The sequence below is a fragment of the Lynx canadensis genome, chromosome B1 (genome assembly GCF_007474595.2).
Source record: "Lynx canadensis isolate LIC74 chromosome B1, mLynCan4.pri.v2, whole genome shotgun sequence".
NCBI lineage: Eukaryota > Metazoa > Chordata > Mammalia > Carnivora > Felidae > Lynx > Lynx canadensis.
In genome coordinates, this window is record NC_044306.2 from 105,169,223 (window position 1) to 105,187,944 (window position 18,722).

The 18,722-nt window shown below is 34.8% G+C and overlaps 1 protein-coding gene across 1 annotated transcript in view; it reads right to left on the minus strand.

Annotated features, from left to right (window-relative positions):
• The window catches only part of USP53 (ubiquitin specific peptidase 53), a 65,150-nt gene that overhangs the window by 21,635 nt on the left and 24,793 nt on the right, over window positions 1-18,722 (minus strand). Inside the window, exons 3-9 of the mRNA XM_030313152.1 lie at window positions 17,156-17,248; window positions 13,501-13,635; window positions 11,806-11,919; window positions 11,566-11,648; window positions 8,404-8,509; window positions 7,254-7,400; window positions 6,315-6,464 (exon numbers count right to left, since the gene is read on the minus strand). Of these exons, the coding sequence (XP_030169012.1) occupies window positions 6,315-6,464; window positions 7,254-7,400; window positions 8,404-8,509; window positions 11,566-11,648; window positions 11,806-11,919; window positions 13,501-13,635; window positions 17,156-17,248 (828 nt within the window). The remainder of the gene's footprint in view (window positions 1-6,314; window positions 6,465-7,253; window positions 7,401-8,403; window positions 8,510-11,565; window positions 11,649-11,805; window positions 11,920-13,500; window positions 13,636-17,155; window positions 17,249-18,722) is intronic.

Genomic DNA, 18,722 nt, shown 5'->3' on the forward strand with positions numbered 1-18,722 from the left:
CCTCTATAAATTTCATTTAAAAATAAAACCAACCGAATAAAAAGAAAAGCATTCTAGAATACTGGCTTTTGTAGGGAAGGAAGGGATCTTTAAAAAAAAAAAAACTCCTGAGGAGCTTTTTCAAACTACACATATTTAGCTGTTTACCATCCTTACCCTGGATTCTGAGATACTTGAGGAACTAGGAACTTGTTTGAAAACCAAACAAACATAAAATTCACAGGTAACTATATACCCAATTCTTCCTTCAAATTTTGACCAGTTGAACTATGTGGATGGAACGTAAGAGTGTCAAAACGTTGCTACACATGGACTCAAGGTGGAACTGGTTAATAAACTGCTATATCAAAGTACTAACTAATTTGAGCAAAGTAATACCAAAAATTTTTCATTGGCTTTATTGAGTATACTTTACATGAAACAAAACTACCCAGTTACAGTATACAAGCCAATGAATTCTGACAAATGTATACATACAATCATGTATCTCCCCCCCCAAAAAGAAAACTTCCCTGTACCCTCTTTGCAGTGACTGGCAACCGATGATTTACTTTCTGTCACTCTGTTTTTCCTTTTCATGAATTTTACATAAGAAGACTCAAAGTTGTTTATGTCTCATTCTCTAACATACAGCTTTTCAGATTTCACATTGTTGCATCTATCAATAAATAGTTCATTACTTTTTACTGTTGAGCATTATATTCCACTGAATACTTATATCACAATTTGCTTATCCACTCACCTATGGATGGACATGTGAGTTGTTTCCAGTTTTGGTTATTATGAACAAAACTACTATAAACATTAAAGTACAAGTTTTGTGTGGACATATTTTCAAAGGAGTGGAATTACTAGTTTGTATGGTAACTACATGTTTAAGTTTATAAGAAACTGATAAGCTGTTTTCTAAAGTGTTCATTTTCCATTTCCATCATTCTTCTGTGAGAGATCACATCATCACCAACTCTTGGTATGGTCAGTCTTTTCAATTTTTGCTATTCTAACAGGTAAGTAATCAAACCTCATTGTGAACTGAAGGTCTATTTTCTTTGTACCTAATAATTTACTGAATACCACTTTTTTTTTTAAGGGCGAGGACACAACTTCCTATGACTCTCCACTCTCAGGCTCTTCTAGAACCAAGTCCATGGATTTTTTTTTTAGTTCCAGGATTTTTTAAATAGGAAAGTAAATTAAACCTTTATTTTGGTTACCCCAAAAAGCAATTATAGCCAATAATTCATGCACACAAAAATCTTGCAATTCCTTTTTTCATTTTGCTCTCTTTCCTTCTTCATACTTATGGCTGGGACCCCAAATTCTCGTTCATCCCAAACTCCAAAAAGACACTGTTTTACAAACTCAGACCTGGAAGGCTCTCAGGTCTCTCACCCTTCTCCTCTTTCCACTCCTGTTCTCTTTCTACAGTCAGTACCTCTTTGCCTTCCACTACATTCTCTGGCTACTCAGGTCCTGATGTATTAGAAAGGTTCAGGAGCTGATGAGGTAAAACAGAATGCACATCATGTCACAGGGGAGAAGGAAGGCCCCTGAGAGGATTCTCCTAACTGTGGGGCAAGAAAGATACTGTGAGCCCTCTTCTCACCTTATCACTCTAGCCTTCCAGATTGCCCCTCATGCATTCTCATGAGCCATCAGGGCACTATGCAATGGATACACTCAAAGACCCAGGAGTCACTGTGGGTTGCAGAGTCACTCACAGCTAAATGAGCTCTTCAGTCCTCCTCCTAAGTCCTTGTACAGTACTATACACTTCCTCTGCTGACATTAAGACACCTTGGTCAAATTTACTTTTCTCATGATTTTCTTTAAAGGTAAATAAGGTGAGTAACTACAATACTGTGTGACCCTCAGGAGCTCTCTGTAGGGCTCCCCAGACCACAAATTTTCCTTTTATTTGACCTTGCTGCTAAAAATATTTTGATAGAGCCAAAAAACAAAACAAAAAACAAACAAAACCAATCCTGCAAGTAAACCCGTTAAATTCTTTCTGGAGCAAAGCCTCAAGAGTTTTGGAGTCATGGGGAGAAGAGCTCTCAGGAACAGGCACACATCATGGTTGGGGAAAAAGTGAAGAAAAGGGATGCTGAAGTCTTCAAGCTAAATTTTACACGTCAAAGCTTTGTCTGAGAGTGCTTATTTTTTCTTTTTCTGTCCTTCTGTTTCTGAATTAGTATCACAAGTAAAAGGCTAGGCAAGTCACATGTGTATTGTGAGCATATTTTGTGTATGTGTATGTGCTTTAGTTTATGTAATTAATTTTTTTAAGTGTTTAAATTCCAGTTAGCTAACTAACATACAGTGTAGTATTAGTTTCAGGTGTTATCCTGTGTGATTTTTGTTTTCAGGCCTCACATTTAATCCATTTTGTGTATAGTATAAAAAAGTAGTCCAGTTTGATTCTTCTGCATGTTGTTGTTCCAATTTCCAAACACCATTTGTTGAAGACACTTTCCCATTGCATATTCTTTATTGCTTTGTCGAAGATTAATTGCTCACATAGTTGTGGACTCCTTTTGGAGTTTTCTATTCTGCTCCATTGACCTACTTGTCTACTTTTGTGCCAGTACCATATTGTTTTGACCACTGCAGCTTGGTAATATAATTTGAACTCCAGAATTACGATGCCTTCAGCTTTGCTTCTTTTTCAACGTTGCGTTGGCTATTTAGGGTCTTTTGTGGTTCCACATAAATTTTAGGATTGTTTGTCCTAGCTCTGTGAAAAATGCTGTCGGTTTTTTGATAGGGATTGCATTAAATGTCTAGACTGCTTTGGGCAGTCTAGACATTTAACAGTATTTGTTCTTCCAATCCATGAGCGTAGGATGTTTTTCCATTTCTTTGTGTCATCTTCAATTTCAGGTCTTTCGCCTCTTTGGTCAGGTTTATTCATAGGTATCTCATGGTTTTTGGTACAATTGTAAATAGGATTGATTCCCTGATTTCTCTTTCTGTTGCTTCATTATTGGTGTATAGAAATGCAACAGATTTCTGTACATTGATTTTGTATCCTGCAACTTTACTGAATTTGTGTGTCTGGCAATTTTTTGGTGGAGTCTTTGGGTTTTCTATGTAGAGTATCACGTCATCTGCAAATAGTGAAAGTTCTACTTCTTCATTGCTGATTTGGACGTTTTCTTCTTGGTGTCTTATTACTGTGGCTAGGACTTCCAGTACTATGTTAAATAGTAATGGTGAGAGTGGACATCCCTGTCTTGCTGCTGACCATAGAGGAAAACCTCTGTTTTTTTCCCATTGAGTATGATGTTAGTTGTGGGTTTTTCATATATGCCTTTATTATGTTGAGGCTTGTTCCCTCTAAATCTACTTTGTTGAGGGCTTTTATCATGAATGTATATTGTACTTTGTCGAATGCTTTTTCTGCATCTATTGAAATGATCATGGAGGTTCTTATCCTTTCTTTTATTAATGTGGTGTATCAGGTTGGTTGATTTGAGATTATTAAACCACCCTGGCAACCCAGGAATAAATCCCACTTGATCACGTGGATGATTTTTAACATATTGTTGGATTCAGTTTGCTAGTATTAAGTCCTACTGGTCGTAAGAACTCGTGAAATTTGGCCTTTTCGTTTTCAAAGCCAAATGTTATGGGGATAGTTTGTTTCTCTCCCTTCTCCTCACCTCCATGTCTCTGCCCTTCCTCCCCTATTCAATGTGGCCTCCTCTCTATCTTTGGTTGTGGAGTTTGTTCTGTCAGTCTTTGGGTAGTTTTCTGGTTATTTATACTGATGTGAGTATTATCTAGTTATATCCATGGGACAAGGTGAGCTTAGGGTCCTCCTACTCCACCATCTTCCCCTATTATCTTTTAATTATTGAGTTTATCTTTTAAATCTATCTTATAAATCTATTGATTTATCTTTTAATTATTGAGTTTTAAGAGACTTTATATATTCTGGATATAATCTTTATTAAATATATGCTTGACAAATATTTTGTCCCAGTCTGTCTTGCCTTTTTATTCTAACAGTATCTTACTGAAGAGTAAAGGTTTTGATGAAATCCAATTTATTGTTTATTTTTATGGTCCATGTTTATCGACTGTATCTAATCAATGTCTCTATACTGACCAGCAATTATCACACTCTTGTCTGATTATTTCCATCTCTGTCACTTTGAGTCTTTCTGACCTTGGAGATCACCTGGTTATTATTCAGAACCCTCTTTTTTGAGGGTAGGAATAGTGAAGCTGATGAAGTTCCTGACAGAAGAGAAGGTGTGCTCCATTTCCCTACCTTGCTTTCTCACCCCTTACCATGTGATCAGAAGAAACGGGAGTGGTGGAACAGGTCTGTTTTTATTAATATTCCTTCAGGGTATGGGTCGCATTTTTCTTCTTCTCTGCATAGTTGGTAACTTTTTATCGAATGCTATCTTGAAATAGCATATTGAAATTTAATTGAAATTTATATTTTTGAGTGAATTTTGTTGTGTTCCTTTAAAAAGTGCTGGGGCTTCATTCTGGCATTTGTTAAGTTATGTGGGATCATCTTTGTCCTTTGAAGGCTTCATTTTAAGCTTTTTATGTCAGGTGCAGAGCAGTATTCAGTCTAGGTATAATTCAGGTGGTACTATTCTAAGGATTCTACTTGATGCTCCCCGCATTACAATATCTTTTTACTCTTACTGGTGTAGATGCAAACTGGTCCTAGCCATATATGAATTTTTAAAATTGTCTGACTTTCTGTTTTCCAGTAATTCTCCCCCCCCCCATCTTGTGCAGATCTGCCCCACGCATGTCAGATCACTATTCAGGTAAAGGTTAAAGGGGACCCCTTTAACAGTCTCTAGCACTTTCCCTCTGTGCAGTGTTTTTTTCTGGTAATCTGTCCAGCGATTTTAGCCATCTTCGCCTCTCTGAATTCCAATTTTGGTTTCCTCAACTCTGTGATACTACTAGGCTTTGTTTGAGTCCCCCTCCCTGAATTGCAACCTAAAAACAATCTATAGGCAGTAAGCAGAAATAATTGTAGGGCTCGTCTTGTTTTCCTTTTTTCTGTTCAACTGCCTACTACTTAATTTCTTTAAAAGTTGTCTCATCTATTTGGTTTTCTAATTTTTAACATTGGAGGGTCTATTTCCACTTTTTTTCCAGCTTATTTATTTATTTTTGAGAGAGCACGAGTGAGCACATGCACAAGTGGGGGAGGGACAGGGAGAGAGAGAGACAGAGAGAGAGAAGGAGACACAGAATCTGAAGCGGGCTCCAGGTTCTGAGTTCTCAGTGCAGAGCCCAACGTGGGGGCTTGAACTGCAAACTGAGAGAGCATGACCTGAACCCAAGTCAGATGCTTAACCAACTGAGCCACCCAGGTGCCCCTACAGGGGCAATTTCCATAGCAGTTCATTGTTCATAGAAAGAGACAGAAAGTCACTACATACTAAATATATGAGCTTCTATTAACTTAGTAATTCATAATGCTGATAAATGGCCCTTTGTTATATATTAAAATGAAAGCAAATGGAACTGTACACCATTTGCTATAACAATGAAATAACTTACATTTTTAAGTCCATTTACTGCATAATAATAGGATTCTCAAAGCCCATAAGCCTAGAAACAGTATGGACAAGATCAAGTTTTCAAATGTGGCAAAATCTGAATCTCCTGTAGAACTTGTAAAAAATTAAGATACCTGCCTCTATACTACTGAATCAAGAATTTAAGAATCCAGGCATGTACGTTTTTTCAAAAGCTCCAAGGGTGATTCTGATACATACTTCTTACTATAAACTATTATTCACTAGTTTGCTAGATATTATAATGTTTGAATAAATAATTCACCAAAGATAATAGTAGGCATATCTAATTCTGAATACCACGAAGTTTGAAAAGGGAGCCCTAATAATTAAAAAAACAAGCAAATTTTCATCACTAATTATACAAAGCAATTGTGAATCATTCACAAAGAAATACACAGAGCAACTATGCATCAGACAAAAGGGAATACATATGGATCACTAACAGTTGTGTATTTGCATTCTAACATTTATTAGTCACGTTTTTATTATTCTGGAAATAGACTGGTTTAAAAGGTGGCTTTAAAATAAACCAGGTTTCAAAAATTAACAAAAGTATGAACTTAACAATGCTATTATAAAGGTCATTTATTATTTTATATAATAATAATTTTGTAATAAGTGTTTACATACAATCATTACTTCACATAATTATATTATGTGATATGCATTGTATATATCATTATCTTCATTTATTCCTAAAAAGTAAAAATCACAACAATTATCCCAGTTAGTGAAAATATCACTTACCTCTTTCACGGTTGCATCATCAAAAAATACCCACTTGGAACTCTTGGTATGAAAAGCAAAGGCACAATAATGTCGGCTGGTGTAGCAGATCATACCAACGAGGTGAAGTTCGCTATTTTTGGCATTTTCATCAGTAACCCTATAGAAAAGCTGTTTAAAAAAATAATAACATGTAATTTAATACTGTATCTTTTTAAAAATGAGGAATAATAATTTGGTGAGTCATAATATTAGACTATCTATGAAAAATACTTCTTATATAAGCTTCCCTAATCCACTATTATACTAGTACAGAAGGTACACTGACATTGTACTGAACAGAATTACTATTAACTATTAATTACTATTAACTATATAACTATTAATATTATTAGTCCAATAAAATCACTACAATTTAGTTCAGTAACACATTGTCTCCAATAACACAGAACTGACACTTTATATACATAAACTGGAAATGGGGGATAAATTACACAATTCCTAATAATTTTTTACTGAATCACCTATTTGAACAAACATTAACATATTTATAAAAGATAATTATCTAAAAGATTAATGGTGATATAAACCAATTCAAAATATATTAAGATGTTAATATGCATATTAAGAGATCAGTGCTATAGATGAATTTTGTATCTTAAACCTTTCTAGGTTAATATTTATATTGGTCATTACCCTACACACACACATATTTATCATCAATATCACCATTGTAGAGTGATATCGAATTAGAACACAAGATTGTTTATAACTAAAAGCCGTTCCTGGTCTACACAAGAAAGGCATTCCACTTAGCCTGATTTGATGAACTTTATCAGCACTACATCTTTCTTTTAGAAAGATAATTTAATTCTGAAAAACAAAGTATATTATAATATATGAGTATGTTTTAAAAGAATTTAAAAACAAAAAGGAAATGAATGAAAATAGTTGAGATACCCCAGGAAGATAAAGATGTGTTGCTAGATTCCGAACAACATCTTCAGTCAAGTCAGAATGCTCAGAATCCCAGACTAAACCAATTGTAACAATTTCTGGGCAATTCATTAAAACACGGCGAATTTTTATTTTTTGGCCACAGTTACTCTAAAGAAAAACACAAAAGGCAAATTTTGAAATTACTGAAACATATATACCATAGGTGATGCCTGACAGTTTGTACTATACATTAACAATATTTACATACATCAGAAATCTATTTTTTCAGCATACTAAAATGGACTTTTATCAAACTATTTGTCTTAATTATTGATTAAACAGGAAGTTTATTTTAAATCAAAGTACTTTGGTATCTTTGTAATTTTAAAACAAGAAATCAATCTAAAAAAATGAGCCCTAAAACACTTGAAGTAATATTACATTAGAAAAAAGAATGATGCCACTTGTAATGTTTAATTTTTTTTTTTAATGTTTATCTTTGAGAGAGAGAGACAGAGACAGAGCATGAACAGTGGGAGGGACAGAGACAGCGAGACACAGAATCCGAAGCAGGCTCCAGGCTCTGAGTTATCAGCACAGAGCCTGACACGAGGCTCAAACCCACAAACTGCGAGATCATGACCTGAGCCGAAGTCGGACACTTAACTGACTGAGCCACCCAGGCACAGGGAAAAAAAGAAACTAACTTTCTCTTTAGTCAAATGACAGATGTCAGAACTTAAAAAAATTAATCAGCATACACTAAATCCTTCACAAAGAGTTTTTAACAGTGCTTAAATAAATAGCTCACATGGTATAAAGAGTTGCCTAAAATAACACTGAAAAAATAACATTTTAAAAAACGTTTATTTATTTATTTTGGGGAGAGGGGTGGAGAGGGGCAAAGAGTGAAGGGAGAGAGAGTCCCCATCAGGCTCCACTCCATCAGCACAGAGCCCAATGTGCGGCTTGATCCCACAACAATGAGATAATGACCTGAGCCAAAATCAAGAGTCAGGCGCTTAACCAACTGAGCCACCTAGGTGCCCCTGAAAAATTAACTCTTAAAATTAATTCCATGTAGAATTACTATTTACATGGTAATTTCTGAATGTTTATTTTCAAGTTTGCAAACATATAAGCATACTAGTTTTCTCCAAATTATACTTACAGGACATTTCCTATAGTCATCAGTTGTATTTGCTGCTTGTAGCAACTCTGCAAACATTTCAGGCTTAAAACGTTCATGCCTTTCCATCATTCTTTCCACTTCATTGCTACAAAAGAAAGAAGCAGTCCCAAATGTGTCCTATGAACTTTAAAAAGATCTAACAAACTATGCATGAAAAGAAATTAAGTTCTCAATATGGGTATGATCATTTTTTCTGTTTAAGACAGGTTTTGTCTGAAAAATTAACCAGAAAGTAAATTTCCATAAAGTGAAAAATTATGGAATTTGGCAGGTGCATGATGAAAAACATTTATTACCATGGTCTGGAACTACATGAACAAGATAATAAGATGCTCCAAGTTTTAAGTCAAATGTTTCTTTTACATTATTGTTTAACAAGTAGGGACTTGAGTTTAAACTTTGACCTAACAAGAACAACAAATTGTGGGAAAGGCTCCCTCTCTGGCCTCAAATTCTCAGAAACGAAGTTATCATTTTCAGCTAATAGAAGGGCCCTTTGCTGATTAATGCAGAAGTCAAAACCAAAACTAGTTAGGTCAGTTTGTGCCTTATGAGTGCTGACCATTTCATTAGAACCTAGGCAGGATATCTATGCCACTTTTTGTGTAGTCTCTCTTAGAATCTAATTTTTATATACCAAAATATTAAGTATCTTTAAACAGCCATTTAAATATTTCCAAAAAGAAATGTAATGTAACCTCAAATATCCTTACTAGTTTCCATTCTAGATGTTCTGGTTCTGCTTAGTAATGTGAACTGTCCTAGAGTTGGATATACTTTACAGTTTCATGATTTAAATAATGAATAATAGTAACAACTAAGAGCACCCATTCTTCTAAAGCACTTCATAAATGTATTAAAATGCACTAAATCTGACAAGCTCATTCAAATTGTACATTTAAATAGTGTTTTTGTTAACATTTAAAATGACAATTTTTGTTAAGCCTGGAATTCAGTAACTGGTATTCAATACTTATTACCAATGAAAAGAAAGTGACTACAGTTAAACCTTAAATAACATGGAGGTAAGGGGCGCTAACCTTCATGCAGTCCAAAATCCGCATACTAACTTCTGACCTGCTCCCAACTTAACTACTAATAGCCTACTGTTGGCCGGAAGCCTTACCAGTAACAGTTGATTAACACATATTTTATGTTATATGTAGTATATACTGTATTCTTACAAAAAAGCTAGAAAAAAGTAAATGTTATTAAGAAAATCATAAGGAAGATGTAATACATTTACAGTACTGCACGTACATTTATTGAAAAATCTCCATCTAAGTGGACCTGTGCAGTTCAAACCTGTGTTACCGAAGGGTCAACCATAATTACCATTTAAAGTCTGGTTTCGGGGTGCCTGGGTGGCGCAGTCGGTTAAGCGTCCGACTTCAGCCAGGTCACGATCTCACGGTCCGTGAGTTCGAGCCCCGCGTCGGGCTCTGGGCTGATGGCTCAGAGCCTGGAGCCTGTTTCCGATTCTGTGTCTCTCTCTCTCTGCCCCTCCCCCGTTCATGCTCTGTCTCTCTCTGTCCCAAAAATAAATAAACGTTGAAAAAAAAAAAAAAAAATTTAAAGTCTGGTTTCTTGCAATTTGTGGTGTAGACCACAGAGACTGATGGAGCTCTAACTCTGTTACATAAGATACTGCCTCAGAGCACTGTCATTATATAAGAGTTTCAAAACAGACTTAAAGTTTTATAGTTTTTAATTTGTGGCCTATCCTTGTTCAGACACCATCCTACTTTTCATACAAAGTGAAAAAAATGAACCTATAATTGACTGAAGTTTAGGGAATGTTTCCTTAAACCAATATCCCCAACTCTATGTACTAAGAAAGATACTAAACACACTCAAATAACCAAATTGATATTATTCAATAGTCTTTAAGTAATATTGTGTTATATCAAAAAAAACCCAGGTAGTTTAATATTATAATGAAACAGATAAGCACCTGATATTCACTTTGTACAATGATTAAAATATTGATAGCATTTTAAAAAAAAATTTTTTTAACGTTTATTTATTTTTGAGACAGAGAGAGCATGAACAGGGGAGGGTCAGAGAGAGAGGGAGACACAGAATTTGAAACAGGCTCCAGGCTCCGAGCTGTCAGCACAGAGCCTGATGCGGGGCTTGAACTCACAGACTGTGAGATCATGACCTGAGCCGAAGTTGGACGCTTAACCAACTGAGCCACCCAGGTGCCCCTTAAAAATTTTTTTTAATGTTTATTTATTTTTGAGAGAGAGACAGAGTGTGAGTAGGGGAGGGGCAGAGAGGGAGGGAGACACAGAATCTGAAGCAGGCTTCAGGCTCTCAGCTGTCAGCACAGAGCCCGACACAGGGCTCCAACTCACGAACTGGGAGATCATGATCTGAGCCAAAGTTGTATGCTCAACCGACTGAGCCACCCAGGCGCCCCAATAGCATTTAGTAACTAACTGTTGAACTGATTTATTCTGATTAATAATTATTGATCCATGCTTTATTTTTTTGTTAAAATACCTGTAAACATTTATTCAATGTTTACCATATATCAAATATTTATATTCTCAAATACCTGTTAGAAAGTGTTCAAACAATTCTTATGTAAAGTCTAGGGATCATATGGATCCCTAATTAGTAATGTTTCATGCACAGGGAGGGAGGGGACAGCCAAGCATAGGCAAATTTTTATTTCAGGTTAATGTTGAGGCTTTAAACTCAATAAATCTAATGAAGAATTAATGTCACCATCCCCCTACCCCCCCTTTCTACTTACCCTAGTTTCCATCACCATGATGGGATATGGAGCTGATGGGTCACTACAAAGATAGCACCTTAGCAAAAATGAAGAAATAATGTGCAGCTCCATTTACCATTGAGCTTGTCATTTTAAACTCTGCTTCACAATTCCAAAAACTTGGTATAAATATAAATAGATACAAATTTTGACTAATATTTGGTACATTTCATTAAGTATACATTTTAGGCTAAAACAGAAACATCCAACTGAGACAGACGTCACTTAGTACTTCTGATGGCAGCATATTTTTTAAGTTTAAGACAGAGAGTAGATATTCACATATGTTATGGTTTTATAAAATAAATGCTCAATGTGCTTAAATGTATTATTAACATCTCTGGTAAGGTTCTTACCATAGGGCTGTTGTAGAAATGTACCGCACAAATTCTGTAAAAGGTAGAGGATCTGATGATGCTCCACAGCTACGACACACACACTACAGGTAAAAACATGTTTAATTTATCAATCATAAAACATAAATGTAATACATATATTACATATATTTATATATGTTATATATTATACCAAAGTACAAATGAATGTAAATAAATATAACAAATACAGTATCTAATAAAGTGGTTAAGCCATCTCACCTGTTCATACAGAGTCATGGCAAACTTCTGATGAGTGATACAAGATTTAGAGGTACACATGTCTGCATCTCTGCTTGGCACTATATGAAAATGAATCCTCTCCAATATATTTTCCTAATTTAAAAATTAAAAGACAAATGACTTGTGAATCTTACAGAAGATACTTCATAATACAACTATTTTTAACTTTATAAATTTAAAAATCTTTTTAGGATTTTCCAAAGTGTTAAATTTAACAGCACCATATATATTGTCAGCTTTTCAGCTTTCCTCTTTAATCAACCCTTCAAATACCGTTCAGTTATTCACCTTTTGTAGTATTAGCTTTTTTAAAAAATTAAAGAAACATTAATTTAATAAATATCTTTAATACCCTTTAAAAAATCAATTCATGGTGGCTGACATGTAGAATTTATTTATTTTTTTTTTTAATTTTTTTTTCAACGTTTTATTTATTTTTGGGACAGAGAGAGACAGAGCATGAACGGGGGAGGGGCAGAGAGAGAGGGAGACACAGAATCGGAAACAGGCTCCAGGCTCTGAGCCATCAGCCCAGAGCCCGACGCGGGGCTCGAACTCACGGACCGCGAGATCGTGACCTGGCTGAAGTCGGACGCTTAACCGACTGCGCCACCCAGGTGCCCCTGACATGTAGAATTTAATAGAAAACATAAGTTTCCCATATTTGCAGCATTCTCACATTGAAAAAAACAGTTGATCTTTTAAAAATCCTACTTGGGATATTTTAATAGTCTGTATAACTCACATTCAAATAGCAATGACAAAGGCTTGCAATACCTACACTAACATCCTGACACAAGAAATCTGCTCTGCAAACAAATTTCATATTAAATTTCAAATTTGTAATACAGATCAATAAGGAATATTTATTTCTTTAACAATCCTTTTTAGCAAAAGCCTATCGAATGGATTCTTTATTTTTATTTAATGTTAATATTGAGAGACAGAGGGAGACAAAGCACGAGCAGGGGAGGGGCAGAGAGAAAGGGAGACAAAGAATCTGAAGCAGGCTCCTGGCTCTGAGCTGTCAGCAGAGTCTGACTTGGGGCTCGAACCCACAAATCGCGAGATCATGACCTGAGCTAAAGTCGGATGTTTAACCAACTGAGCCATCCAGACACCTCCAATGGATTCTTTTAATTAGCTAAACATCTGCCTCCTCTGCCCCAGGAAATTTAAAACCATTCAATTATTTAAGCCTAAATTTCTAGATATTCTATGAATTATCAAACCATGTACTAGGACATTTCACTTAAGTGAAAATAAACTATAAAATTTGGTATTGTACAAAATATATTTATATTTTAAATAATGGATCTATTATGAACATGAGAATTATGAAAAGTATATTTTAGGACTGTGTATGCTGTTTTGGACACACTTTAATCAACATGGAAAGTATGTTAAGCAGTGCATTAGTCAAAGAGCTTTCCACCTGTCTGAGAAAATAGTAAAGATACTCATTAAAAAAAATGATAATAACATATAAATGTCAAATCAAAACCAAAAGTCATGAAACACACAGAGTTTTGAAGGGTGGGTAAGACAAGGATGCACTGAGCAATATGGATTCCTTTCTATTGTTATAAATTTATGTTTCATTCCTCTCAAAATTCACATCACTTAAGGAAAACAAGCTAGTATCCTGATTGAGGGATTATCAAAAATACTTACAAAGCACTCTGCAGCATCATCCATAAGGCCCAGCTGAAATCGCTGCTCATCTTTGAAGCTTTCTGCTAGAGCGTGTCTTATATTATCCGAAGGAAGTGCTTTTTCTCGACTATGTTGAAACTGTGCAAATATTGTCTGGGGATCAACAAGTACATCAGTAAGCTTAAAGCCAACAACTAAAGAAACACTTCAGTAATTTCACTATAACAGAGTGAAACTCACACTATACCTAGAAATGGATATAGTCTTTTGCTCTAAAATTCCATACAAAATTTATTTCTATCAACAATGTATAGAAATGGTTGCCCCAGTCTCTAAATTAAGTGTCAGTGTGCACAGAACTAAATGAGTTCTCAGTTCCCATCCTCAGAGATTCTGATTGAGTATGCTGAAGTCAGAAGTCAGGGCAATTTTTAAACTGTTCCCCAGCTAATTCTGATCCAAGTTGTTTAAGGAAAAGTTCTAAGTTGCTATAAATCTAAAAGTATGCTATAGGAATTAAAATTATGTTAACCAAAAATAAATAAACCTCAGAAAATGACAAATGCTGGTTTAAAAAGAAACAAAAATTACGTAAGTTCAATGGGATGACAACTTCCCACTAATTAAAATTGTCTTTAAAAACTGACACTGTACAATTTGTATGAAGTCAGACAAAAGATGATGACTTTTAATTTTTTGAAAAATGTCTTAATTTTCAAATTATCAGTTTTCCTCACTTGAAGCATTATTTCTAAGCTAAGCCTAAAAAACGGTGGAAACACTCACAAAAACATGATTTAGGTATTAATCTGGTTTTCCATTTTCCTTATTGAATTTAAGGAAGAAAAACTATTTAATAAGTTCCAATTTTATGACAATCACTTTAGATGAGAGAAAGTGGGGGGAAAAAGGTTTTCAGTGACAACCCCACCAAATAAGAATTGGTCATATTAAGTTCTTAAATAATTAGCTCAAGGGGTATGTCACCTCAAAATCAATTTTTTTTTCCAGATCAACATCTGATAGGCTAGGAAGATATTTCAAAAACCTGTTCCACTTCTGTTAAGAAAAATCTAATTTATAAATAAATAAGAAATTGAAAAATAAAGATGCCAAATGATATTAGATATCTAGAACTATAATTTTTAGGTATAATTACAAATATGAAAAAGCAAAAATATTTTAGATATCATTTCTTATGTAGGTAATAAACTTTTCAAGGTAATGTTTAAGATATTAATCCTACACAAGAGTGTCATTTATTTGTCATCTGTTTTTTGACTGCCTAGTATATGTGAGGCATCTTCACTAGAAAACAGACAAAAACACTGCCTTCGTGGAGTACACATTCTGGTTGCAGTAAGGGGAAGGTAAGTAACTAATTATATGTTGGAATGTGATAGACACAATAGAGAAAAATAAAGACATAAAATAGAAGAGAGAAAAATAAAGTATTATAATAGAAATAGGGATGCTGAGAAAAGGGAGGTTAATTATTACCTAGGGTAGTCAGGGAGGGCCTCACTGATGTCCTCATTTGAGGACTGGCATAAAAGAAATAAGACAGGGGGCGTCTGGGTGGCTCAGTCAGTTGAGCATCCGACTTTGGCTCGGGTCGTGATCTCACGGTTCATGAGTTCGAGCTCCACACAGGCTCGCTGCTGTCAGCGTGGAGCCTGCTTCAGATCCTCTGTCCCTCCCCCATTCATGCTCTCTCTCAAAAAGAAATAAAAACATTTAAAAAAAGATTTAAAAAGAAGAGTGTAAGCTACAAAAACATCTAGAAGAAAAGCATTCTAGACAAAAGGAGTAACAATGAAAACACTCAGATGGAAGCCAGCTCTGAGAAATTGGAAGGAGGTAGCCAGTTTGGCTAAAGTGCAGTATGTGAGACAGGGAGTAAGTTTTGGAGGCAGGTAAGTGATTATGTAAGGCTATGAAAGATTTAGGCTAGACATTTTAACTATACTAGTGTTTACAACTGGACAAAATATCCAAAATTTACTGTGGTGTAAATAAAATGCGGTATTGTAATTTGATCTAAGGTAATTCTTCATCCCCTAACAATAACCCTATTTTGCCATGTTCTAAAAAAGAGAGTGTAAAATTGCCTTCTTTGGTGATTTATATTCAGGAATATAAATCAAAATAAAGCATAAAAATCGCTTTTTATTTTCTTGTATGTATGTGTGTGTAAAAATATTCAAGAATATAAAAGAATGAAATGTTTATCTCTGAAACACGTTAATAAAATCTTAATAATAATCTTAGTAATTTTTAGGTAAAAATCTCAATGACATAAATGAAATGCTACTATATACATGATTCCCTGTTTCTGTCTTTGTCTCTCTTCCATCTATTCTCATCCAAGTAGCCAAACAGATCCAGTTGAAATATTACATCTAATTAAAACAGATTATATCACTCTTCCACTCAAAACAATCCTGAGACTTCCTAAATTGCTCAAGAGGAAAGCCAAGGTTCTCACAAAGGTCTAGAAGGACGTACACAATATGGACTCCTGTTCCAGTTATTTATTGCTCCATAGCAAACCACCACAAAATGTAGATACTACAAATAACATTTATTTTGATCACAAATCATCAATTTGGGTGAGAACAGCTCGATTCTGCTCCACTGGGAGTTAACTAGGACAGTTTGAATGCTGGAACCCAGAATCATCTGAAGGTTGCTCATTACATAGAGCAGTTGATGGTGGCTGTTGGCACTACCAATCAGCTTGGGACTTCTGATACAGCTGTGGCCAGCTTGGCCTTCAGGCAGCATGGGGGCTCACTCCCAAGAATGACACCCCAACAGACAGAGCCAGATAGAAACTTTACCAGCTTTTCTAATCTAATCTAATCTCAAATGTCTGCAGCATCATTTCTGCTACATTCTATTTGATGGGGATGAATCCTTAAGGCCAGCCCATATTCAAAGAATTAGACTCCACCTTTTGATAGGAAGAGTGCAGAAGAATCTGCAGATATGTTTTAAAGCCACGAAAATTCACCTTACTTCTGAGCTCCCCTCCTATCATTCTCCCCCTTGCTCAGAAAGCTTCCGCCACCCAGATTACCTTGAATGTGTCACACATACTCACCTTAGGACCTTTCCAGTTACTGTTTCCCTACTTGCCTGGAATATTCCATTCCGTCACCTCTTCCAGGTTATAGTTTAAACTTTCTCAGTGAGGCTTTCCTGGCTACTTAACACTCTCTATTCTCTTTCCCTGACTTACTTCCCCTCCTTTTTTAATTATTACCACCTAACATACTTTATATTTTGCTTACTTATTTTCCCCTGCCCTACAAGAATATATAAGCTCCATGAGGTCAGACACTTTATCAGATTGTTCATTGCTGTATCCTCAGTAACTAGAGGTGCACAAAATTCAGTAGTAGCTCAAACCTTTTACAAAATGAATAAAGAATTGTTTCAAAATAGTGAAAAATATAACATTCCTAATATTTTATACTATTTAGAATATTAATTTTCACTGTTCTTCCATAAAAGGGGGGGACCATAAAGCTGAATAAATCATATTTTAAGAATTCACCTTCAAAGCTCTAAGTCATCTTGACAATGAACTTTAATTTCAAATAAACTAACCAAATCTGTCAACTAAACCAAACAAGCTATCAAATAAAATTAAATTTTAAAAGGTTACCTTCAATGCACAAAATATACAGGCATCTCCCTGACAAACATGTCCAGTTAGAACCCGTAAGCTTCTTCGGAATATATCCAATTGCCATAAAACCTAAAAAATTGTAAGAAAAAAAACAGTGAAGAAAGAAATATAATAAAATTTTTCTTACTAAGATAAAAGACAGATTTCAATATTTTTTTAAATGTAGAAGGCTAATAACTTCTTTTAATCTCTTGTGCACAGACATATACAACCCCTAAAACTAACAGCAACTATTAAACTGCTACATGTATGTAGTGAATATATATAAGATGGGTTTAGAAGACATCCCTGTTGATTCACATGCAAAAACTGACAGACACAGAATAAGAAAAAACTAATTCCTCAGTTAAGGATTTTATATGAGCAGGAAACATGCGACACTGAATGGAGAACTTGGCAGTGACATGAAAAAGGAAGTGATTATAATACTTGGAACAAACTGAACTTTAGCAAGGAAAAAAATTGGAGTTGAAAGGTAAGGTGTATCAAATAAGGGTCAGTATGTAACAGCAAGAAAAAAAAATGAGGAGGCCTCTGGTCACTGTATATTGAATGAAAAAAGGGCCAGCTGTGTGGTAACGGAGACAGCACAGTAAAAAGCATCAATTAAGGAGTAATATGAATATATTTGCTGCAATTATGCATTTGTTAGTTGTTACTAAAAGACAAGAATAAAAACCACTGTAACTGTTTCAATAAATCAATCCAGTACTTAAAATCATTCTAAAAAAATCTGAAAAATGTACAGTGAGGATAATTTTGCCTGCTTTATTGTTGTTCTTGTAAGGATTAAATAATATGTAATAATACATAAAGTATTTAGAGGAGTGCCCAGTACATAACTGGCACAAATGCCAGCTGCTATTTGTTGCTATAATTACTATTACTAGAAACAGATAAGATCTCCAAGTTTCCCTTTACCTTTCAGTCATTTTCTCAAATAATAGAACTTAGAAAACCCATTAACGAGGACTTATTTCTCCCAACTAGAAACAAAGATTAATAAAAACAAATGATTTTAATGAGTTCCTATATTTTCAATTACTCAATAACTAAAGGTCATTTCAGAATTTCCCTTTGACAGTTGCTTTTTCTTAAAGAAAACTAATAGAATCCATTTATCTATAATAAATAATTAGGTGTTTTACAAAGCACATGAAAATGTTTAATAATTTTCTTGCATATCATACGTATCAAATCATACCATAAAATACATGGTGTTGGAATTCATTCATTCATCCGCCAAGATGAAGACCATGACAGCACAACCTCGGGATGTGTCACAGCACTTTGCTTAATAATATAACATCTGAAGGCGGGCTACCTGGGTATTAATTTTGGATTTACTGCTTACCAGCTCTCGGGCTGACTTGAATAAAATATTTTCTGAAACTCAATTTTCTCATCAGTTAAATGAAGATAAAAGCAGTATTTACCTCTTAGGATTGTTGGAGGAATTAGATAAGAGAGAACATACAGTGTTCAGGTTAAGTACCAACACACAGTAAGAACACAATAAATGTGAGCTATTAAAGATTATAAC